This window comes from Hetaerina americana, unplaced genomic scaffold, assembly GCF_022747635.1.
Source record: "Hetaerina americana unplaced genomic scaffold, ioHetAmer1.1.p SCAF_6, whole genome shotgun sequence".
Lineage (NCBI taxonomy): Eukaryota > Metazoa > Arthropoda > Insecta > Odonata > Calopterygidae > Hetaerina > Hetaerina americana.
In genome coordinates this window covers 47996614-48023016 of record NW_027287205.1, presented here as the reverse complement: position 1 = coordinate 48023016, position 26403 = coordinate 47996614, and the positions used below count along the sequence as shown (strand labels likewise).

The window sequence follows — 26403 nt, the reverse complement described above, 5'->3', positions numbered from 1 at the left end:
GAGTTCTATGAGTATATGGGGATAGTAAAACCGTAAATTATACGAAAGGAATATTGAGCCATCTCATGGGAAAATACTCGAACATGATACCTACACTCCTTTAGGTACGGCAATTAGGTAGATGATTCGTTAAAACTCACAGGCCTCTATGAGTTATGATACAATACATTCACCATATTTCTTATGTATATCATAGGCATAAATAAGTTAAAAAAATGAATATACCAACAATGTAAATATAAAAAGTTAAAGCACGTACGTAGTACTTCTATAGCGATTATTTCAATGAACAAACTCAGATTTGAATCTAAGTTGTACAATTTAATCATGTAATTATATATCTAATTCATTACATATCTAAAACTCATAGACAGTATGGGCTTACATAGATAAAGAATGGAAATATAATTTACATTGATGGCAAATTAAATATTTATGGCTTCGATAATCACATTAAGTTTTATCATTGTTCTGTCTCCAGCGTACCTTTATGGAATTAAAACAACTTATTGAAATCAAATAAGTAACTTTGTTATTCCACTCAAGCATGTGTGGCATTACAAAGTTACTTATTTCAATACAATATTTTATAAATTTGCCATTGATAGAATGCCATACAATTCTCTTCAAATAGAATCAATTTCTTACCATTTCTACTATACTATCGGTTTACTGTCGTTCGTGACTAAAATATTCGCCGTTAAAATGTCAAATTACTACGATATTATTAGAAACTAATAGGATTAGAGACGTTTGAATAAAATATTTGGTCGCGCAAAGAACTACGACATGTCTACTCAAGAACTCGTCAACTTGAGTGTCTTCAAAAGTAAACTTTTCACTTCAGAGACGGAAATGTCATAAGTTAAGGATTTTATATGATAATTAGCTTGTGAGTTTCGCAGTTTCTGCGTAAAGTACCACACAAAATGGCATGCTCTCTTCTTAACTCAGCAAACTCGCAACACCCGCTTTCTCGTGACGAGCATCTTAAACTCGTGATTTTCGTGTAACGAGCGTGACAAGCTCTGAGCTCAAAACTTTACAGCATCTACTAAAGATTCATTTTATGACGCATAAGCTATTTAAATATGTGTAATCACAAGATTTTATTGCTGAACTGAACCACAATTTTCTCTTTAATACTTTCAGACGAAGAAGAATGCAATGTGACCGACGATGTGTTCTTAACGGGAGAAGATGATGGTGAATGTCCGCTCCCAAATATTCCGACAACACTGGTGTGCAGATGGTCCGACTGCAATGCTATTTTCGGCGACCAAACCGCTCTCGTAAAGCACATAGAAAAAAATCACGTGGACGCCCGGAGCAGGGGTGGAGGATCAGGTAAGCAGAGGAGGAAAGGCACACAATGGCGTTAATAGCTTCCCCATGCGTGTACTACTTCCCTTAACCTTTCAAGTTTCCCATGACTAATGGCTCGCTTCCGTTGCTGGGCTGTGAGTGAGTATATGAGCTGCATGCAAAGCATGCTATTAGCCACGTAATTATTTTGAAGGAGCCTTCTGTTCCGATGATTGTGGCATTCATTCTGCGCTTTCAAGTCTTCCATAACGAGGCTACATTTCATTGCTTATCTCTCCCATAATAATTAATACAACTTCGACAGGGTTTGGCAAGCGTATTTGGTAGAAAATAGTGGGTTTCTGTTATGCATGTAATTCCGTCGCTTAACCGGGAGAAAAATAAGAACGCTGCATTGATTATTACCACAATCGGAAAACAATGCATCACCTAAAAGCATTTCCTTTTCAGTATTATCCTTGACGTAATTCTCTTATAAAGGTTCAAAATGATTCTCATCGAGTTGAAATACATCTGGCGATTCATTCGTTTATTTTAAGAATACGAATGATAAATCAGAACCTAATCGGAAACCATTGTTTCAGACTTAAACCATGAACATAGGATATTTATTTTAAGTCTTTTAGTCTTCACCCATTCATAAGGATTTTCCGGGTATACTATTCCAATCATGGGAGAGCCTGATCTAAAAATATAATAATAACATTTTATTTATTTAGTTTCCGCACAAAAATATCTAATACGAAGCAACCAAGGAGTCTTTATATCTTTGGAAATAATGTATGCGGTAATAATGATATATGAGGTGATACTCTGTTCATCTTGTATGCAAGATGAACGGAATGTTGCGATGATTGAAGCAATGGTTTCCCATTCCATTAGCCTGAGTTCAAATCCCGGCGGTGGCGAATGTTTCATTATTATTCCAATATGCAGGATGTACGCTTTGGTTACCTGAGAGCGTTCCAATAGCTGTACTCCATTTGTCGCATGGAAAATGAAGCTATAGCTATTTTCTCTTTTCCCAAAGGGCTTTTCTTTAGGAATAGGTTAATTTTGATTAAGATATATTCTCTATCCTTCCTCCCTTTTCTCATATCATCCCTGTGTGAAAAAGTTTTCCTAATTCATCGGTAAGTTGGGAATGCTGAATTTACTGTTTAAACACTGTTGAGTTTGCTGGTAACAGATTTTTTAAATGAACTACTGTATAAAAACACTGGAATTTACCGTCGATAATTCTTTAGATTTACCGTAAGAAACCTTGCCAAAAATGGAACACCAAACGCATAGTAATGGTAAAAAAAACTCTGCAATTCCATTATTCACGATATACTATATGACCACGCGACTAAGGTTTAGCCGCATCAATTGGTCAAGAGACAGTGTTCTGAGTCAAAAACCTGTTGAACCTAAACTCTAGAAATTTGCAGTTTAAAAATGTTCGCCTTTATGGGAAAATTGAACTCGGATCCTTCGATTTCCAGCTGTTTTTCATCTTAATTAAGCTATCGAGTCGTCGGCTAATGGTATGAATTTCTAGGATCACTGTAATAGAATACTTTGGTAGCTGAAATGGCTAAAGCACTTGGCTGGTAATCGAAGGATTCGTATTCAAATACCGGTCGAGGTGATTGATTATTACGCGTTAAAATTTTTGCATTTTCAATGCACATCAGCGTATGACTACATTACATTTCTTTGAATAAATCTGTAACATTTAGTGTGGAAAACGTTATGAAAAATCAACAGCAAACTTTTGACTATCAAAAGGTTTCATCAGAGAGTGATTATCCACCGATGATTCGTAAGGGAGAAAATGGCTTCAAAAATCAATATTAACTATAGATATCTCAAACTAGCTCATAGCATGCTTTGTTTGTGTTTGATTCTTAGGAAAAAGAGATCTCATTTGCACAGGTGTATCCTCGAGTAGAGGTTGCAGCAGTGCCCAAAGTTCCGGGGGAAGTTTGGGGGAGGAGTTTGCTTGCTACTGGCACCTTTGCCCTCGGAGGACGCGACCCTTCAATGCCCGTTACAAGCTCCTCATTCACATGCGCGTCCACTCCGGCGACAAACCCAACAAATGTCCGGTGAGTAAAGCCATTTCTAATTCCCCCCCGATGCTTGCTTTTTCCACAGTGAGTTAAGGAGGACGTTATGGATTTTTGGGACGGCATTCCTCTCCTTCAAAGAAAACCATCTACGCCAAACTTTCCTTTTGGGATATGAATTGGTACAATGTGTACGAGAGCGGGAGAAAAGGAAAGGGTTTCAAGAAATTTTACGACCCTGGGAAAAAATCTAGTGTCGTCCTTTTGTCCTTCCAAGTTTATCGGCACAAAATATTAATCCTATTACTATATTACGTTTGATGTCTATGTATTACATAATTATTTTTGGTAATTCCTGGATCCGGCCCTTCCCCATATGACTTTTAACCCTTTAATTTTCAAACAGTCTCCAAAATACGTATACTCACGTCTCCATCTACATCCCCCTATTATTTCCTCATAGTTATACAGGTATGCTCTAGCGGCGAATAATTAATGAAGTCTTTGTAATCAACTAGAAGTTCCTTCATACTCTTTATATTGAAGTTAACTAAATTGTTTAGTACCTGTGCTGTTTTTCGTGCTGCTTTAGATCCTTCCCATTCAACTTTTCTTTTCGGTGAACAGTCTCTCACCCCATGTCACACGGATTGTCGGAATACCCGCCAATTTTTCTAACCCCATTTACGAGTAGTTTCTGCTTCAATAACTGCACCTTTAGATATATGAGTGTTAGCACAAAATATAACGGAGTGTAGTGTTGGCAAACAGAAATAATTTTTTTACAATACTCTTTTGGGATGAACGAAATTTTTCCATTATATATTCCTATTAATATTTCATACCGTGATTGAGATTAGGAGAAAGTATGAACAAAAGGAAAGAATGGCTCAAGACAGAAAAACATGGATGTCAACCATGAGTGGACCTATCACGCGGTAGAACAACCAAAGATGATTAATATTTCAGTATCACTAGATACGTATATGCAATTCTGACTCGAGGAATGAGGCTGACATAATCGCAAGTACATTGAAGAGAGTCATTTATTTATGAGTACTAAGTATTATATCCAGTAATCGAGTGAAAAATTTGGTTGGTTATTTATTACTCGCCAAAACATTTCTCGAAGTATATTGGACAGAGAAAATAAATATTTTGATTTTGATGTATTTTTCCTGAATCTCGCTCTTTTAGTAATTGCTAGACCTCTTTCATTGGCAACTACCTTTCCATAGCTTTGCAAATTTCTAGTACAAATCAGAAGGAAATTCAAACTGCCTATTCGCTCTTCCGAATATCTCAGTAAAAGTAAAATGGAAATACACAACGAGCATAACTTAATGAACATACCAACTCTTTAGCAGGGTAATTTTAATTTAGGATGCACAAAATGACTAATACGACATAAAGGGCTCCCTCAGAAAATTTCTTGAGGTGAAGTTGGATTTTGAAGATCCAAGGTATCATTATACAGGTCAGTATGGTGCTAGACTTTCGGCACATCACTCACAGAAAATTGGAATCTCTAACATCCACCTTAGGTACTGGTCACTAGCTTGGACAAAAATTATAGCATCGAGCAAGGAATATTTTATGTTGACTAAAATGCATGCTGCCATAATACGAGTATATTTCACCAAATCCTCGCAGATCAAACAAAAAGTTCTTTATTATTTTTTTAATGTCGGAAACTCCAACTCACTCAAGTGCCCATTAGATTAAATTCACTTGCTTTCGAGACAAAGTGACAGGTGGCCGCGTAGATATGAACCAGAAGAGCTTACTCCACATCCATTCTAGCCTAACCCACGCCAATCCATTTCCGCGGGGCATACCAAAAAAAGGCGCGTCCGTTCATTCATTTGGCAAAGCGAGTCCAGAAGCACGAAAAGGCCTAGTGCATGATTTTTTTTCACTCGATTCCTCCTTTCCCACTCGACTCGAGAGGGCAGCGTGTGCCGACTTTTAATCCCAGCCACCAGGCATCAATAGGGACATGCGACCCCATTGATAAAACTCGCCCTCGGCACCAGAGGCCCTGGAAGAGGGACCGGCACTCTCCCCTCCCCCAATCCGCCCCTGACGTGCCGAAAAAAGTGAATCCCTTTGGTACCACGCTCCGGCCATGCGACCGCTGGCCTGTACCCGGAATTCCTTAGCACGGCTCGCTTTAAGTGGACCTGGAAGTCCCCACTCCAACCGTGGAGTGACGTCGCGTCGCCTTCCTCCCACTCCATCCTCAAACCTAGGAGGGCGGAGGCCTTCGCCAAGCTCAGTTCAAGGGGTTTGCCGAAAGTAAGACACCGAGCTTCTCTCTCTCGCCTTGCAGCGCACATCCGACTCGAATAAAGCATTGGCCTGTCTCGCGGGGAACGGTTTTCATACTCCCGGAACCCCGCGCCAAGTTGCGGGATATTGCACGCGTCCAAAGTAATGGTCAGAGGGAGTCGGCGCAATTTATCACCACACCAAGTAAATCTGCTTTCTGGGAAGATTTAATTCACCTTCTCACCCTCCTATCAAACTGTAATGTCGGAATAGGAAGATAGTCACCGTATGTAAACCAAGGATTCCTCGGCAATCTAAAGATTTTTACTAAATCGGTCATCACGACCTGTCTTTCGAGACCATTTCCTTGTTCATAAATGGGATCCTTAAATACGGATATCAAACGGAAAGGAAGTGGGATGAAGATGTTAGGTCAGGTGTAATGAGGGAAACTAATTGGACACACCCTGAGGCACGATAGCTTAGTGAAGGCCATAATGGAAGGAACCATTGAGGGAAATAATTACAATTGAAGACCTAGGTTGAACTACAAGAAGCAGGTGACGGAGTGGCTGGGAGGAGATAAAGACTTTGGTCGGAATCAGGAATATGAAGAAAGCTGCTACAGAGCCTCCTCGCAATGGATATTAATGAGGATTAGGGAAGGATGAAGTCGTGAAACTTATGATTAAATGAATAGTTAATCATTTTATTCTTGTGTTTTAGCAAAGCATTGAATATACGTTCATATACTCCACAAAAGTATCGAACAATTGTTTTTATTACAGGAGCCATTCCAAGTAAGGAAATCTTTCAGGTATTTTGTAGTTTTCATTTTTCGTTCACTAGACAATGCCAACGGCTTTCTTTGACAGCCCAATTTTTTAAACAATATCGCCGTTAGGGCTTTGAACGAATCACTTTGAGGAAGAAAATTCTATGTAATTTTAGTTATCTATGTAAGCTAATTATTTTAATTGACTTTTAATGAGAAGATACGTCATGTTTATGTATGTATGTATGAGACAAGGAATTTTTTACAGATTATAGAAATAGAGGAGATAGCCATCTACCAGATGGATACGAGAACTAGCTAGAGAATGTCAGAGAAAGCTAAAGAAAGAAAGATGTGCTGGCAAACTTCGTTTTCTCACCTCTAGCATTGTAAAATCATCTCATAAGCCATCTGCTGTGCACGCAACCCCACGTCCCTTTACCCATGATCTATGGTATTTTCCCATTTTTATCAGGAAAGGGCTCTCCTAGTGAGAAACTTTAATCATTGAAACCTCTCAATCTGGGGCATTTTTCAGAACCCTTGTTTTTAGGAATCTTGCCCAACACAAATTCTCAGTTTTTTAGCGCGGGAATGGGCGTGAAAAGAAAGCCAAAACCACTATTCAGAAGGAATTTTAGCGATTTTTATCCGAATCGCTAGTCAAAGAATGGTTCCCATGCTTTTTAATAAGTCTTGAGTAGGTTAGGGTGAAAGGAGAATGTTGGGTTATTCTTGGGAAAATTAGTGAAAAGAAGAAAAATTAGGGTAAGAAGGAGAAATCGTCGGCCGTCCACCATTTCTTCTGGATGGAATAATACCGTACTGACGTGGATAAAAATACAGCCCATTGTGTCCAGGAATTCTTTTATCCATTGGCTGGTACAGAAATTTTAGACAACTAAGGCTCTCTGTCAAAAAAAAACAATTACTCGCGGCAAATAATACAAGCGCAGACATATGGAGGCGATTCGTTATGGGTTGTACGTATTTGGAGTCTGCTCATCTACGGCTGTGTAACTTGGATGATAGGAGCAGCATAGAAAGAAGATTGAAGACGATGGAAATTTGGTGCCACCCAAAAATGATGAAAATAAAATCAATAGACAGGAGTAACAAAAGAGGAAGTACTTCGAAAAGTGGGTGAAGAAAGACGTCTATGGAGGACACTTTCAAGAAGAAGGAGAAAATTGACTTCACATAACCTGAGGCTCGATAGTTTACTGAAGATCATGAATGATGAAAACATGGAGGGAGAGAATTTCTGAGGAAGGCCTAGAATGATTGTGAGAATTAATGTTGAATACTGGTGCAAGAAGTTATGAGAGAATGAAGAGTTTGATAGGAAACAGGCTAGTATTGAAAACTGTGACAAGCCAATCCTCGAATCGATTGGCCGTGATGATGAACTTATCTACCGTCGTAATTGGGTGGTGCGTTTGTTTCGTAACTACGTAGAATCTGTTTTAATCACTCCGGACGTTTCCATGACCATTTCAAGCGCATGGAAGCCCATCTACGTTCGTCCGGCGGCTGCAAGGTGAAGCGGAGAGGGGAGGATAATTCGCGTTGCATAATGAACCGTTACCGTGTTAACGTTCGCTCTTGCCCTTCAAAAATTAAAATAAAATAAAACAATGAAACGCACGCGCACGAAGTCTTTCCCAAGCACGCCCTACATGTGGGTTAAAAGGCACGAGAATGTGTGAGCGGATGGGCGTGGGCCACGGGGGAATCGGAAGGTGTAACGTCACGAGTCCCACATGCGGCCCACGCGCCGCGGTTGCTGGGGCAAACGAAGAGAGTGATCGCGGACGCTCATGGGATGCCAAAATGGACCGGGAGGAGAAATGTGGGCGTATTTAGGGAGCCCAAAATGGAAGTATTTTAAAGTTGGCGAGTGAGCAACTCGCGTTTTCAAGTTTTTTTTTCTTTCTTTCATCATTTTTTTTCGTTCCAACTCGACGTAGGTGGAATGTCGAGGGTAAAGAATTTCGATGAGAGAACATGCTTTCAGTGATCATGCCTTTCGCCATAAATGGTTTTCGATTCTGAATTCGTATACAGATGTGTTGTCTGATTGCGGTCAGCCGATTGTACAAATCATGACGATCTTTCGCCGAACGCTTTCACATTCACTCTTCAATAATTTTAAATCTGCAGGGTAAATCGCCCGAAGGATCACCTAATGATTCCACAGTTCACTGGGTGACAGGACCGAAAGACTTAAGTCTTCTACGGTAGTCTGTCGCCAGCTTATGCTAGTCATTTCAAACGGAGTAAGTCGTAAACGAAACGACAGGGAGGAATTGATAAGTAATACTGGATATCGTCAGTGGTATTCTACGGTTTAAAGGCTTTGGATGGACACGTAGACTAACGATCGCTGCACTTCAATCCTTCACCTAACACGACACCACGTGACACCCTACGCCACAATAAACCCTTCTTCAATTCCGCATTCTTTCGGCACCCCTTCTTTCCGTCCAAAATGCCCATTGTTTCCCCTCCCCTCTTGCCTCGCTCATCCAACATTTCCCCCTCTATCACGGTGAAATGTTTGAAATTCCTGCATCATACTTTTACTGTGAAGGAAAATATACATTTCTGACGCAATATTCCGTTTCCCTTGGATTGGGATTACACGTTTCTTCTAAGAAATTGATGAGTGAAACGACGACTGAATTAACCAATTTCACTGCAATTTTAGAATGGTTCCAGCCGAGGAAAATCAAGAAAATTAGCATTTTGATGCCAAATACAACGTTATATTGCAGTGCTTCTGTTGATATATTTTATCACCATGCCTTGAAAACTCTTCTTACCGTTCTTATGTCATATATTTCACAGCATCTCGTTCATCATTAATGCTCATTTATTCGGCCGGTACTTAGAAACAAAATTTTTTCCCTTCTTTGCACCTAACGGGGAAGCGATACGTTTATAATGGAACGCAACTAATCCCACGATTATATCAGTCGTAAAAATCGCGTAGTAAAAGGCCCCGAAGAAGAGAGTAGGTCAAGAAATTTCCCTCCAGCGTTGCATGGAAAATAGAAGATCAAAGATTTATTCTAAAAAAAGTCGCACGATTAACGTACACAACCCATGAACCAACTTAATAATAACAGTTTCACTTGCATCGCCATTCTATTAGATGCGAACAAATATTGTCCAGAGGGGCGGAGGGATTCTGTTTCCGCACCTGGTTCTGAGTTAATGGCAAAATTTGAGATTTTTTACGATTACAATCGTATCAGTCATCACATATCTTTTCCGTATAAGGCGTGACGTCTTGCCTGAGTCCCAAGGTGCTTCCGACTTTGCAAGTAGGGTAATTAACTCCCTGAGCTCGTTCAAAGCAAAATGGGGCACCGGGGTGTTTGGTGTTTATTTTCCGATTTAACTTAATAGTCGAGAGCGTCAGATCGCTCAACTCCTTAGCAATACATATCGTCTCATGTGACTGAAATGGAAATTATTATGGAAGAATTTATGCGTGAAAAATATCCGATGAGCTAACGTCTAAGTGAAGAATTTTTTCGCATTTGGCTGTTCAATGAAAGAAGTAACAAAGTATAATAGGTAAAGCCTACGGTGGAGGTTGTGTTTTATACCCAGCAGAGATAATGTACATTTCGTAAATAAGGGGAATTACGTCAGACTAATACACCTACACGTATGGATACAGGTGGTATTGGTCAGACCGGTTTAGAAAAGCTCGAACTGGAATACTGCCTAACATTGCGAGAGGCTGAAGCACTTTGAAATCTCTTACTTCTTCATTCTCGCCTTGGGGTATCTTTATCGCCTTAAGTATCTCCACGGCATTCATGCCGATTGAAGTAATATCCGTTAATAAAGAAGGAATTAATGGTACAGTTATGAGTGGTTAGATAGTTTGGAGAGTTTGAACCGGTCGAAGTAATGATCGTGTCCCAATGTCCCCGAGTCCGTTCTCGTTTGTCTCCGTTCGAAATGCATTTCAAGTGAGGAGGGGAAGTGTGTAAAGACCGACGAAGTTTTCTCATTTGTCATAACCCTTCCTTCCCTCCTCTTCACCTCTCCCTACTTCTTTCCGAGGAAAGTCATTTTCTTCTAGCTAATGTGTTCCGTGAGCTTACAGAGGAAGGATCATGGCTGTGGGAGTCATTGTGTCACCTTAGTTCGTTCAAAGACGAGGAGTGAAGTGAATCTAACGCCCATTCCTGCGTAGCTCACAAATAGATATGGAATGAATATACAGTTTTTGAGCCGTCTGAGTTTCTTATAATTTTGTTAACTCGCTTTAAGAATTATTTTGGACTAGTGCGGAAGAACTAATTTTTTAAACAATGCATTTCTAGGTGTTTTTTACCATGACTTAATCAATTTTATTTAAACAACGGTGGGTATGTGCTGTTATGTCAATGCCATTACAACTGATGTATTATTGCAAGCATGATATCGATTTTTCACTATAATTATTGAATTGATTCACCATTAATCCATTATTCTTCTAATGGTAGTCCTCCACTGCCCTTCGAGGATACATAAAAGTCTTCACGCCAATTTATATGTAAACTAACACGGGAGGCACTTGTTTTATGATCGTCATTTGATATACTACCTTGATCAAAAATTTCCCGGAATTTATTCAGAAAATTAAAAATACAAGTTTATTCATCTAAATCTATATTGTCCCCTTCAAAGTAATCCCCATCGACTGCAACACACTTATGCCAGCGCTTGATCCAATCCTCGAAACATTTTTTATATTCGGTTTTCGGTATGTCCATCAGTGCTTCCTGCGATTTTTCCATTACTTCCTCTCGGCTGCTAAAACGCGTTCCCCGTAATGGTTTTTTAACTCGATTGAACAGAAAGAAGTCACAGGGAGCCAAATCAGGTGAATTCGGTGGCTGTTGGATGGTATTTGTTGCATTTTTCGTCAAAAAATTACGAATAATGATAGCACTGTGCGACGGTGCGTTATCATGGTGCAAAATCCACGAGTTTTCTGCCCACATTTCTGGTCTCTTTCGGCGAATTGCTTCACGCAAACGTCTCATAACGCCCAAATAATACTCTTTGTTTACTGTCTGGCAAAAATTCATGATGCACTACACCGTTGTAATCCATGAAAACCGTCAGCATTGCCTTCTTTTTTGACTGAAAACGACGTGGTTTTTTTGGTCTCGGCTCATTTGGTGAACGCCATTCACTTGCCTGATGTCTGGATTGCGTGTCGTACTCATAAACCCACGTCTCGTCTCCAGTAATGATCCTTTTGATGAATGTGGGATCGGATTCAGCCTCGCAAATCATGTCTTTTGCGACGTCAACACGGTCTCTTTTTTGCATGAAATTGAGGTCTTTTGGCACCAACTTTGCTGCTACACGACGGAAACCCAAATCATTAACCACAATGTCTTGGGCGGATCCATAGGCAATGTTCAAGTCCTCCGCTATTTCTCTGATGGTTAATTTGCGGTTATTGACCAACATTTCTTTTACTTTATCAATTTTTTCACCGACTTTCGATGTCGATGGTCTGCCACTGCGTTCATCATCTTCGATTGACTCACGACCACTTCTGAACCGCTCGTGCCACTGGTAAACGACCGTTTTTTTTAGAGAATCGTTGCCGAAACACTTTTCCAACATTTCCAACGTCCGTGCGCCACTAAATCCATTTTTTACGCAAAATTTAATACAAGTTCGTTGTTGCAAATTTAAATCCATTTCTGAAATTGTAAAAAATCGCCAACACACACAGAGATAGATGTACTCTTGGCTACGTAACTTTTGCAAATGTCAAGTTATGACACTAAGATTTAAAGGGAATATCAACAACAGATGTACCAATTTAACAAAAAAAACAGAACTCAAATCGGAACGATGGGAGCGCCACACGGTGGTTATTCCGGGAACTTTTTGATCAAGGTAGTATTACATTAAGAATACTGATTCAGAAAATTTCATCAAAATTACATGCACCTAACATCTCGAAACTGCCTCCTTAAATGGATAAAACATCTAAGTGTGTAGCAAACAATTAGGAAGTGTTTTCAAAATGACTAGTGATTATTACCATATAAACCCAGGTTCCGCATGCGCCTATACAAGATGCAAATGCTGTTTTCAAGTCTCAAAGTAAGGAAACAGTACTAATTTTCTGAAACAGTCTCAGAAAATGTAAACTTTTTTGAAATTAATAGCTTTTATTGTAACATATGTGGTAGCCAAAAAATGTAATGGGAAGGTTTTTATAAATCACCTTAATATTTACATTGAAATTGACATAAAAAATGGCAAATGAATAGTGAAATCAGTGTCACCGTCCGCCACATTTCAAGCCTCAGTCATTTCCATTGATAACAAGTGCATAACCAAATTATCATCTATCCCAGTATTACCCAACCTTTTTCAAGCCACCGCCCACTTGGATCCATAAACCTATACGCAACGCCCCCTTGTGGGTAGCTTTAAAATAATAATCTAAATCGCAAAACAAAATAACCAAATGAGGGAAACTGAAATTATTAATTTAGAAACAATGACTAACCAAATGTTTATTTAGAATCCAATATGTATGGTATAATTTTTATATCAAATTTATCCAAAAGACAATGCACAATAAAAGGAACATAGGCGAGAATATACTTTTCACATACTTATAAACTATCAAAACAAATAATTTAAAAAAAGTTTTTTAACAAGTTTACATGTCATTGTTTTACTTACATTATGCAATTATATATCATGAACATTTTCAATTTATGAAAATAGAATACCCAATCGTGTTTTGTCACAATTAGGTAAACAATTAAGTGACCACTGATTATAGTTTTTCATGGTCTAGAAGTCATTTAAGGAGATTCTATTGCCTAATTTAATAACATATTTCCATCAAATAAAATTTTAATGGGATGGACGGGTTTGATGACCTGATACCAGTTTTCCAACGACCGATTTAATGCCACAGGAGTCTTAAATCACCGCGTTTACAAACCTCAAGTCTGTGTCTCTGCTTGAAAATAAGCTGCATGACTGCACTAAAGCCACGTTCAACCAAATTTGGAGTCGAAAATGCAATAAATGTTTTTAAACACCATCCATAATGCAGGATAACGATCGGGAACCTCCTTCTGCAACCAAAACTCTTGATAATACAAAGAATTATAATGAATAAAATAAAAGAATTATTACCCATTGTTTGAAAAAAGCTATGTTTCAAGGAAATGTACCATGTCAGCAAAACCGTGACTTAGATCAGCGAACCTGGAATTTATTTAATTGATATATAGCCGGCAAAGGGAAAGTTCAATCGTATACACGTACACGAAGTATGAGAAATAAGGTCCTTTTTTTAACTATCTATTACCATTTCATGAAAACATGAACATTATACTGTCCTTTTATTTTCGTAATATACTTCGCCATCATAAAATAATACAAAAAATTATATAATAGTATTAAAACAAGGATGAAATCATGCGATGAATGAAAAATAACTTACCAATACAGCCTTGATAATAGCGTTGGAAACAAATGATTTGGAAAATGATTATCCAGGTAAATATTTTATGCAAAAACACTTAATCTAATTATCAGATGAGCTGATTCCTCTCTGGATTCACACCCGTTTTATTCGCTCTGAACCTTACTGCCGAAGTACTCAGTGTAGTGAAGTTGTGCCAACGATAGACCACATGGGATAAAACCTATTCCAAAATTTTATTTGCGCGAGAAAGGCTTGACAATATTTTTCAACCCTTCATACTTTAAAATGTAAGAAAACATATGGTTTAAATTAATTCCAGATGCGGGAAACAATGTAAATTTAAAAAAAAAGATGTTTTAAAACGGAGACTAAAGGAATGTTACCGAGCCTTCGCAAATGTCACATTGTCAAAACCTTCCGTCACTCCCCTGCCGCTTCCTTGCTTCTTTTTGCCCTCATAGACTGGAGCACCACCCCACGGGGGGCGCCCACTTTGGGAACCACTACTCTAGCCCATCTTCAAGGGCGAACGCTTAACCTCAATTTCTCGGTACGCGCGGCGGAGTGAAGTCGAGCTCCAAATTCGCGACCGCTCCTCCTCCCCTTTTCTTCCTCCCCCCCCCAATTGTGCCCACCCCTCTTCCCTTCCCGTCCTCCTCCGTCCCTCACCCTCCAACGGGCGTCGCAACGCAACCGCTCTTCTTTCGTTTTGTGCGGAGCTCTCAATGTCATGGCTCGCGGCAGGACGTTGAACTTGACATGTTGCTCTTGCGGGGAGAGAATTGTTTGAATTTTTGCCACCCGAAGGGCAAAGCACCCAACCCGCAGGCGAGTGAGAGGGATTTAGTGTATACATGCCGGGGCATAACGCGCGTTTACACAAGCCAATGCAACATGCGCGCACACGCAGAAACGCGCCCCCCTCGCACTGGATGGAAAAAAACGATGGTTACGCGAGAAGTTGACAGAAAAAATGAAGGAGAAAGCGCTCGCGAAAAAGAGTGGAACGACGGACCTAACGTGTAGAAATAACGGAGGAGAGGCACGAAATGAACACGAAGTAAACAATTTCTGGTTTCCGCGAGGTTGGTCCCATGTGCTCGCGTTCATGCATTGGTGCTTACGTCTACGCCAAGCGTTTAAACAGAGTTCAATAACCTTCAACCCCATCGACATGACCTCACTCTCATACCTCCCCTCTCCTGCTTCCATGCGTCAAGGTCATTCTCTCTGTTCAACTCCTCTCTCGCCTCTGCGCACACTCCAAATTCAAATACCAACACACGAACCGTATGGATTTCGAGAACTTTCCCGATGAAATCTCTTTGGAATAATTCGTCCAAGACCTTTCCGACCCCTCAAACCGTCATATACGCGGGAAAAATGGGGATCGGATTGTTGCGATGGTTAGTGCCCTGGCTTTCTCACCTCGAGGAGCCGGGTTCGAATCCCGGCGGTGAAAGAATGTTTCAGTGATATACCAATCCCTTCTTGGGTGCGAAACGTAGAGAGCACTTCAAAGAGTACTACATAGTCGGTCGGATTGTGGGCGTTAAGCTATTTGATTCCTTGGCGCCTTTCGTTAAAAGGGTAGGACAATACCAAAGTCCCTGTGCGACAAGTTTCTCTCCCCCTTTTCCTGGTCATCCTCTACCAAATTACCCAGCTATCCCGAATGACACAAATGACCTCTGACGTTGATCGCATTCCCTGATGATTACCGCCGTGAGGGAAAATTTTATGGATTGGGTCTTCCGGAAAGAAATTTAATCATATGGCCCGCTTTGATTGTTATGGCCCAGTGGATAGAGAAAACGGATGACAGACGCTGAGTTACGAATTTAAATAAAAAAACAAATGAAACAGATATTGTAACGTCACGGTCGAGCGGATATAGCGAAAGGGCGATAGGCGATGAATCACGAATACGAACCCCAATAATGCGCTCCCTCTTCCGCTGGGAAGCGATGCACCCTCGTTTGCCCCATGTAATCTCTCGTTTAAAGAGCTTCCAGACTCAGCGTTGTGATTTTCTGGATGCTGGATTTATATGGTGGCAATTAGGGTAAAAGCGATGAAACTGACAATATTCTGATTTCATCGCGTATCACACGGCTGAGCTCGAACACAGGTGAACTTATTCCTTTAACTGGCATGGCGTTATCGGAGTGGATATTTACCGCTACTCTAAATGGGGATAGAAAAATTAAAGAGTGAACAAATAATCGTACTTCGCGAATCGATATTGTAATATCTTTGATTTAGATACCTATTCTTTCGCGTCGTGTTAAAATTCAATGTCCAAGAAAGACATACTCTGAATTTTTTTTCATAGTTTATTGCTCTATACCCTGAAATGCTTCATGATTAACTAATTATGACGCTTTAATTCGAATGGTCGCAGTGTTTTAACAATTATTTGCACCCCTTCACTGTACTTTCACAAGGTAAATATATAGTTCCTTGGATCCAGATCTGCGAAAATATTTTAAATGATTATTGAGAGAATATTATTGAACAATGAGTTACAAAAGACTTTAATATGGATGTGAGACCTGTTCTTTCGGAGAAGTGGATGAGCGTAGGTTGGAGGATATTATTATTTGTGGGTGGCGTAGAATGGAGGAAATAAGTTGGACAGAGCCGAGGTTTTAAGCAGAATGGGCGAAGGGAGAAAGCTACTGCGGGAAATCCAAAAAAGGCAGAGAAAGTGGATAGTGGCAGTATTGAAAGGTTGAGTGGAATGTTGAAGGCCGTGATAGAAGAGAGAATGCCGGGAAAGTGGGGTAGAGGAAGGAATAGAGTGGGCATTTATAGGTAGTATGAAGACAGGCAGAAGTTACGAAGTAAGGAGGAAAGAAATTAGAAGTACCCACGATACTTTGATATAAATAGTCACTAGAGACCGTCCAGAACCTACGTTTAAAATAGGTAGAAAACCCTGATTGATTGTGCCACAATCTTAATCGTCAATCGCAACCATCCATTATATTTTAACGCCATAAATGGCAAAATTAACAGCACGATGGAAACCAATGTTTCATCTAACCTCCCCGAAGAGTATTCTTTGTTATAATTGGAATATAGACATTTGTAGTATTTATTTGATTTATTTTCTCTTCGTATATACAGAACAACTTTCATCTTTGTAATTCCGATTAGTAGAGGAAATATTATCACTATGGTTGCCGTTTAGTTCTAGTTTTGAAAAGATTTTTCCTAATCTTATGAAATCAATACAACTTTATGCATAGTATTTTATGGATGCTTTGATTTAAATTCATGGCTCAGTTTCTAAACAATCGCGCTCGAAATGCGCGACCTCTCGTCACACCTTCGACATCTTATTCAATCCTCTTACTAAGCGTAGCTCGTAATTGATTCTCAAGGTGGATCGAACTGGTTTTAGCGCACCGAATATACATCCATTCAGACTCTCTTTTGTGTTCACCAACTTTCATGAATGGAATGCCAGCAGCCTCATTCCGAGGCCCCCACTACAAATGTATCAACCGGTCCACTAGCTTTGTCATTCTTGATGCTCGATCTAAATTGCATAATAATTCATCATTACGGATATAACTGACCTCTGTCAACCTAAGGCAGGAGTTTAGTTGGCCGCCAATCTTCAGTGACGAATGATAATGGCTCAGGTTGAGACATAATCGAACGTGTGCAAACCACTTTTCGTTTGTCACTTCTAATCATCTGAGTGCGTTTATAAAAATTGATATAGATGTTCTTTCCTGTTCGCCACCATACCCATTGACTTAATAATTTTTTTTGTATTTTTTTCCTCTTCCCCAATGTAGTATGAAGGCTGCCCGAAAGCGTTTTCCCGCTTGGAAAATTTGAAGATTCACCAAAGGTCTCACACCGGGGAACGGCCGTACACCTGTCAATTCCCTCTCTGCCCGAAAGCTTTCAGCAACAGTTCAGATCGAGCCAAGCATCAAAGGACACACTTCGACACGGTAAGTTCGCTTTTACACATACAAAATTCAACATGATTTTCGATTTCATTTGTTGGAGAAAAGACTATAAAATCATTTTTGACCATAAGTGAAAGTTGAGCCCCAACTAATAGGTTTCTTAGATTCGCTAGCGCCATTATATACTGCACCATGAAATGTCCTAGTGCCAGTTATAATTAAAAAGGTTAATGATCTCCCTTAGTAGAAGTCCGTTAGCAATGCTTACTATGCTAAAACACATTCAGTGATATATCTAAATCTATCTGCACATGGTACCTTACAAACCACCGCTAGGGCGTGTGGTGAGAGGTGATGACACACCAGATTAGTTTTGACACAAAATACTTTGCACCCCTAGCCTGGTCAGACAACGTTATTCTAATCCCTTATCGTCCGAGGGCAAAACCTTAAATCTATCTGTTCTATATTGATAGTATTGAGCTCTTAAGGCTAGTAGTATTGAATAAATGAAACCGTGAACAAAGTACAAATGAGATTAGTTGGCTAACGTCACAAGTCAAAGGATGGGGTAAATGGTAAATGAGGAAAGGGATAAGAAAGGTCAATACGAATACACTTATTTCGGCCACAAAGTAGCCCTCTTCAGCGTACTGAAGGTGAATCGTCACGACAACACAAGTTGAAGGAGGAGGCTGTTCTATACTTAATCTCTCTAGTTTTATTTACATGATGTCCTGTACCGTGGTGTGATGGGGCTAATAATACATTTTTAGCATCCGCGCTGAAGAGACATGTTTCCAATTTACGCAATAGATTTAATCTGTAATTTAACCGTCGCTCCATAAGCGATTCCCAACCAAGCTCCTCTAGTAATTTTGATGCGCTTCTCAGTTTATCATACACAGTTTTACAAATCTAGCTCATCTATGCTGCACGCGATCTAGTTCGGCAATCAACCCAACTTCATGAAGATCCCATATATTAGCAGCATATTCTAGATTAGGCCTAACCAGCGAAATCAAAGGGAAATTGGACGAAAAGGTCGAAAGCATTGCTTTCGACCTTTTCGTCATATTTCCCCAATACTCTTCCAATAAATCCTATTTTTCGTTAGCTTGCCCATATATTTCCTGTAAATGCTTCACCAAGGAGAGGTAAAGGTACTTCTTCACTACACCCTTTTATTAATTTTAATTCTATTTCCGCGTGTTACGCCAACATTGTATAGCAAAAAGTCATCTACTGAAGCAATTTTATCCTTAGGATTACGGATATCTTTGGAAATCTCTGAAAACAACCCAAAGTTTGAATCGTAAAACAACAGTTGCGTGACGCAAACATTAGTTGATGATACAACCACTCTATGAGTCATCGATAGTTGACAACAAACTTTATGGAGAGGTGCTGGATGACATCGATGGAAATGTCAAAGGATTACATCAAAGAATTTCTTGAAGTAGCAATTCCCACGCCATATTCTCAAGTTCGAACACATACGTCACTATTTGGGATTAATTGGAATATTTAATGATCGTTATTCTCAGGCGAACTTCTTAAATCGATGGATTAAAGTCCTGTTATATCAATTTTCAAGTAATTTGTAAGCAATTATTAAGCAATTTGTAAGCAATTATTAAGCAATTTGTGCTTCTCAAATGAATTGATATGCACTTTAAATGTTTACGTAACCTATTGAGCGTACGGTACAAGGTTGTTGGAAAATTTGCAGACTGAATTTCTTTGACTACAGCTACGTAGCATAATATTAAATTGGAAGAGTTAAGCATGCAAAAATTCACGATAACATTATTTGTTTCTCAAGTTTTGTTTTCTTTGTTTGTCTCCCTACAGAAGCCGTACGCCTGCCAGGTGGCTGGCTGCAGTAAGCGCTACACAGACCCCAGCTCCCTAAGGAAGCACGTTAAAAACCACTCTCCGAAGGATCAGACGCAAGCAAGGAGAAAAGTGAGTAACAGAATTTTGTTTTGTAACCATGGTAAACTTTCTTTTGTACCTCATTAAATTTCTACTTCCCATGATAATCTATACCCCACACAAAAATCTCAGTGAATAACCATAAAAAATTCTGCAAAGCCTATTAGGTATTCGCGTTCTCCAATTCCCTATGTTTATGTACACACTTTGATTGAAGTGCCTCATGGCTCTTACGATATTTTTCATGAAAATTTTAAATGTAGTATTTTTCAGTAGCATCTATTCTTAAAGTACCGATATTTTTGTCCCTTACATAAGTATGTACGCATTATGCGATCTGTGGACCAAAATAAAGGGTGTAAAAAGGTTTTAATGACCCAAAAGCACCACGAGAAAGGGTAATTTAAATTCATCCAATTTTATCTTTTCGTAAATTTCAGGCAAAATCCGTTGATTCTGCGTCTTCACTGCAACAGACCAAAGAGTCAAAATGTCCTCCTTCCACGTCTCCAGCTATTCCATATTCTACGAGTGGTGCGTACCAAGATTACAACTCGGAGATCTCCTCCTCTTCAGTATCCATTAAAGGTAGCTTCGGAGGACAAGAGCAGAGTTTTGAAGATGAGAGCACCACTGAAAATTCATCCGCTCCTAATCATGGAATTGTGGTCGAAAATTATTCAAATGGGCACATGATAGAATTTTCAAGCCAAGACGTGGAGGATGACTTATTTTTCGACTGTTTCCAGTCACTGGAATCCATGAAACCCTTGCTGAACTCCGAAAAAGGTAAAACTATTATTTATTCTGAACATATTTCAGTTTATTATTCTTGTTGAACAATGGAGCCTGATTTGTCGTCGATGTAGATGGAAGAGATTACAAAAGATGAACTGTCAAAAATTAACTTTCTTCAGAGACAAACCGATATTTTTAAGTGAAACTTGTTTGGATTTCATAGCAAATAGTGTCAAATATGGACGGATTTAATGGTATATGTGAATGCCTTTTAATGCAGTTTAAATGACTACATTGAAGACACTTCACCTACTTTATTTGACAGCTCATGACCATTTAATTATTCTACCTTATAAAAATATGACGTTAATTAGTTCATTGAAGTGATTTACTTGCATGTACTTGTAAATATCTTAGCTCAAATAGGCGAACTACAATAATATAGTTTCATAGCGACAAATGTTTTTTAGCTGGGTATAAGCTGTATTATAATGAATTGCATACATTAGTGGATATCTCCGTACAAATTACGCGAGGTTAATGGCTATGCATAAACATTTATAATTATTTACTTTTTTATGATTAATATATATTTTGGTAAAAAACGTAGATAAAAAACTTTAATATCCATTTTCCGAATCTTTGATTTTCAAACATAATAGAAACTTCAATTTATTAATTTTATAGAGTTTAATAATTTTAACAAGCATATGAATATACGTTAGTATCTAATATTGATTTTGTAGTGCAACGCTTTATTATGTCTGACACGATTACTTTAATGTTTTCTTGCAGAGAGTTCCCTTACCACAGACTTTCAGAAGTCCTCTCAGTTTGAGTTGTCTTTGGATTTGGACTGCGGTGAAGTTCAACAGGATTTCTTAGAAATTGGTGTACTGGAAAAGTGGGGTGTTACTGGTAGCAGTATGGTTGCTTGCTGTGCCACGGATGATGCTTTAGATGGAGACTTTTTAACCATCGCCTGAAACCACTTGGTAACGCTTAATGGAGCAACTGACTTGCCATATAAATTTTAGTGGATGAAAAAGTTCGAAGTGTGAGGATTCTTCCGTGTTCTACGCCCAGCTTCCAATGGAACCAAGTATTTAATCAATGGAAGCAATTTATTACGTCGAGTAATTTTAATTAAATTGAAAAAATCTTTTTTTCGTCTAAATTCGATGTGTTTATTTACATACATGACATTTAGGCTCATTTAATTGTCGCTTTGTCGAGAAATGTTTGATCTCAAATATAATGTGATAGCTAATTTCTAATTTTCCGTAACAAATTATGATTTTCTTAAATTATTTTGCTTTTAAATTATTCATGAAAAATGTTGGTTTTTATTCAAAATCATAACATTTTCAATTTATGTAACTTTAATCTTTAAATGGCTAGATTATATTCGGGTATTGATGTAATAATTCTGCCAAATTATAAATATGTACGGAAATTTGGTGCTATCCAGCATCTAAGATTATGTTAAAATATTAACTATTGTTTGTGAAACTCCAATTAAACCTTGCATCCGACCAATCTGTGCAACGAATATTTAAAATTTGTTCCATTTGCAGTATACTCCGCATTCCATTGTGTTATATCTGGCTACATATTCCTTTTTATGGGACCAAATGATATTAGTAGAGTAAAAAGTAAAGAAACAATAATGTACATTTGTAAATATTTATTAAAAACAAAACAAAGTTATTTTTAAATGATTTTATGCTATTAAAAATGTAGCTGATTGGCTGTTTGATGCTTCGCTTAAATATATTTTTATGAAATTGTACTGAATAAACTCATTCTACAAAAGTTTACGTAATATTTATTGAAGACATTGTTTTCTGAATATTTAATTTTCATTCCTAAAAATGGTATACTTTTTGATTTTATTTAAGTAGCCAGTGGGCAGTGAAACCAGTGAATGGTCTGCTTAGAATACACCATTCTGGAGTGAAATTCTGAATGAGGTTTGCTATCGCGCAATGCGCGGTTATGGGAACTCTAGTCGCATATTTTATGGATATATTGCATCAAATTTTGATCTTATGCCATTTCAAATATTTGCGGTGGGGTCGAAATCTCATTTAGAACAGAACCATGGCAAAAATAAAACGCACTTGACAAAACTTATATCTTTCCTCCCGCTTCTAAAATTTCGTTTCTCGCCTTAAAGTTGATTAAGGGCCCGTCAGATGGCAGGCCTTCCAGTAAAACTATTTCCGTCCAAGTTATGTCCTCCAACTCGCAGTTCGGGTTTGTCTGAGGTGAACGTGTTGTCCCTCAAATGACAACTTAACAAGATTTCTGAAGTGACCATACCCTCATTGTGGTTGTGTTGTATTGTTTTGAGTTGGTGATAATTTTAGTTGAACTTTGTTCTGTTTAAAAAGTGCCAAAATGCCGGTGTTTCATACAAAAACGATTGAGAGTATTTTGGAACCTGTCGCCCAGCAGGTAAGAGGCATTATTTTTTCTACTTAAATTCGGTAATTTTTACATCTTTTTTGATTGCTTTGTTAACCTTAGCTATGGTCTACGACATACATGTTGGGTATCGACCATTCCTCCAGAACTTAAAACGTGGTTCTAGGTAAGCTCCTTCTTGGTTGTAAGAAATATGTTCGTCAGTGGTATTATTCATTTTTTAATTAAAAGCAGCTTTAAGTTTCTCTTGTTGTTTGTTCGCTTTTCAAATATTCATTACAACACTGATTCTGTGGTCGGTACGTGCAAGTTTTAATATTTATTCAGCCATTTCATTTTAGTTAATGACTTGTGCAATTAAAACTGATGTTCTGTTGCTTTCAAGCATTATCATTTTTCCATCTAGCGTTGGAATAGTACTTTTTGCAGAAATTGGTGCCGTCGAACTTGATCGCGATTTTTGATTTGCTCGGTGTAACTCAGCGCATGGATTTGTCCAGGCCCATGGTCCTTTACCTTATTGGTCATGATCGCATAACCTGTTTCACTAAACTTTTGTAGCATTATGTTTCTTTTATTGGATTGAATCTGGATGCTGCATATAAATCCGTTTCTTGAAGGGCACGCCCCTTTTTGGTTAGCGAAGCACGGATTAGAGTAAAATAGTACCCCCCTGGTAATACTATGCTCAGCGGTATGGTATATGAGCCCCTTCGATATTCGTAGTTCGATGAGTTTTCTAAACGGCTAACATTTCTTAGAATTCCACTTCTTTCACGTCAAGCGGTGGTGTTGGCTGCATCCTGGAACTCTGCGAGCGTGTAGTCTGTAACAGGGTCAGAAATAGCCTAGGGAAGTGAGTCATGGGAAAAAAAAGATGCGGGAGGAAAACAAAAAAATTGAAACTGAATGAGGTAACTTTATCGTATGGCGGTTTTTTTAGTCATTCATAAAGTAAGCCTGAGATTTGTCTAACGATAACGATAAGCATTTCATACTGAGCCTTAAGCTGAGTTGTGGACTCGAATTACTCTTCCTCTTCTATATTTTTCTTTCCTCCAGTTCAATTTCAGCGCTCCCCCGATGACGGCGCCGTTAGGCATGTTTGTTAGTTCAGTTGCAAGGATAAGAATAAGTTTGATTTCATCCATAAAAAGCTATTAAGAGTATGACTTCATGTGGATAACACTCCACCCCACAGAAAGAGGGATGTTTGCGTCACTCTTCTCTCATTGATGACGTTCCGCTAAAGATACCCAAATATGGGCAATAGAAAGTGAGGAGATTTCGAGCGCGCGATGTTTGAGTGACCTACTATCAGTTTTCAAATTAACTGAGCATATGGGCTACATGAGCGCGATTATAATTTTTGAGCCCTTATATTTACCGCTCATTTTTTATCAATGTGATAAATTGTTATGTAAAGTTGCGTTGCTATAATTAATTTTGCACAGTGATTCTTACCGATTCAACGATGGACACATTTCTTTCTTCCTGCTGACCTTCGGAAAAAATTGATTACACAATCATCTTAAAGGAGTTGGCTCACTGCCTTTTCTTAGAAAGTGGCACAATAAAAATTTGATTGGATGATTTCCATCGCTTATTGGGATTTAATGTTATTTACTGAATTATTCTTTTAATACATTAATGGACATCATTATGCACACCATTTGGCAGAATTTTAGATTTTTTAACTATTTCATTGCGTAAATGTGGACAAGTTAATTGAGACTGAGCCTAGAGGGTTCATTAACGTAATTAGTTCGTAGCCCTTAATAGCTCCTTTTGTCAATTCAGATGAGGGTTGAAAATAGAGGCGCGGTTGGGGTAGAAGGTGTCTTCAACTAATAAAGGCATGTTTATCCATGTACTTAGACATACATTTGGTGTGCCTCGTCCTTGGCAAAGGTGCTCAAGAATACTATTGTAATACTAAGAATAAGTAATGAATTATGTCTTAACTACTTGTATGACTCATACATTTTTTCAGTTCAGTTGTAAATGGCACTGTAATTGCATATTTTTGGAAAATATAAAAAAAGCTATTTCCTCTCTAAGGATAAGAATTTAGAAAGAGTGTGGTAGTCCAGTGATTAGAGCGCTGGGCTGCTGCCCGGAGGCTCCATATTCGATTCCGGGTGAAGCATATGCTTGATGATTGACTGGCTTCTATGACGGCCTTAAACATCCCACTACCTTTCAGTGTAGCCTTCACCTACGTTTTCTGCCATTTGCCGATTTCCCCGAGCCAATTCTTCCTCTTTCGCCCACGATATTTAAAACTTCGTCGTTAGTTTGCTTCTCTGGCCAACTTATTTGCTCTATACTTCGCCACACCCTCGTCTTAAAAGCCTCCAATGTATAGGTCATCTTGCCTTTTACCAGGTTTTAGATCCATAAAACAATGCACTTCATATTTAAGTCCTTACTAATCTTTTCTTCGTATCTTTACTTAATTTATATGTCATCAATTCACTACTTGTAAATCTTTCGGCAACAAAATTATTTTTTTATGTCCCCATTGCTATGCTCATTTTCCTCTAAAATAATGGCTTACCTTCCGCACCGCTCCATCTACTATACGATATTTAATTCCTACCTACACTAGCGTTCAACTTAACTTTCCTTCTTGTCGGGGATTTCATTATTGTCCCTTTCTTTTGGTTACTACTCATACCATACCACTCTCAATGCCCCATTAAACCATTATAATTTGATCTGCAATTGTTTAATCATTTGCAAACCTGCTATATCATCTCGCAGACCTTTTTGATTCCCAGATTTTCCCTTCCCATGCCAGGCAACATTTTGTTGGCATATGTGTTAAAAAGTACCGGCGACAAAGACATCTCTGGTCATACTCTCGAGCGAATTACTTTTCAACCCAGTTTATGGATAGTAGTTTCCCACTGCAGTCTGGTTAATTTACAAGTTTGGAATCTTAATTAAAAATTGGCAATTTTTCCACAGATTAATTTTTTATACGACCGGTTTCATTGTGACTACATCATCATCTGGTCACCTGATAATGATGTAGTTACATTGAAACCGGTCTTATTAAATCTTATTTTGTGGAAAATTGCCAATTTTTAATTAATCATGATATTCCACCGTATCACGCCTGAAACGTGTCTCTTTTTTTAAGTTTTGAATAATTGGCTTTTTCCTCCAGTGTACGATATTCCGATATACTTTCATCAACTCTGTACACTCTACTGAGTTGAAAGTTATCAAAACCGGAGCGCACAAGGCATATTTATGTGTATATTCTGTTTCTTTCTATTGATGTTAATGGAAAAGAGTTAAGGAATTAAAAGAATGGTGGGAAAAGAGAGGAAACTGGGGAGGGAAATCCCGAAGAATGCATACAAATTTGGCTGAATAAATACTGGAAGATGTTAGGATGTAGACTTAGGAGATAATGGGCGGAGTTAGAATGCTGAAGGGCAT

General features: G+C 38.6%; 2 protein-coding genes across 7 annotated transcripts in view; both read left to right on the top strand.

Annotated features, from left to right (window-relative positions):
• Nucleotides 1–1292: 1292 nt before the first annotated feature.
• Nucleotides 1293–21768, top strand: LOC139695437 (zinc finger protein GLI2-like; the record flags this gene model as incomplete). Its single annotated transcript, XM_071594222.1, has 6 exons — nucleotides 1293–1347; nucleotides 3247–3419; nucleotides 17725–17886; nucleotides 19699–19812; nucleotides 20223–20571; nucleotides 21316–21768. Coding segments are annotated over 6 exons (1044 nt in total), but the record flags the coding sequence as incomplete, so codon positions are not given.
• A 999-nt stretch (nucleotides 21769–22767) lies between these two features.
• Nucleotides 22768–26403, top strand: part of Vinc (vinculin) — an 81882-nt gene continuing 78246 nt past the window's right edge. For all 6 annotated transcript variants that reach the window (XM_071594330.1, XM_071594329.1, XM_071594326.1 and 3 more), the window contains exon 1: nucleotides 22768–22980. In XM_071594330.1, coding sequence (XP_071450431.1) covers nucleotides 22924–22980 — 57 coding nt within the window. In that variant the 5' untranslated portion in view covers nucleotides 22768–22923. The remainder of the gene's footprint in view (nucleotides 22981–26403) is intronic.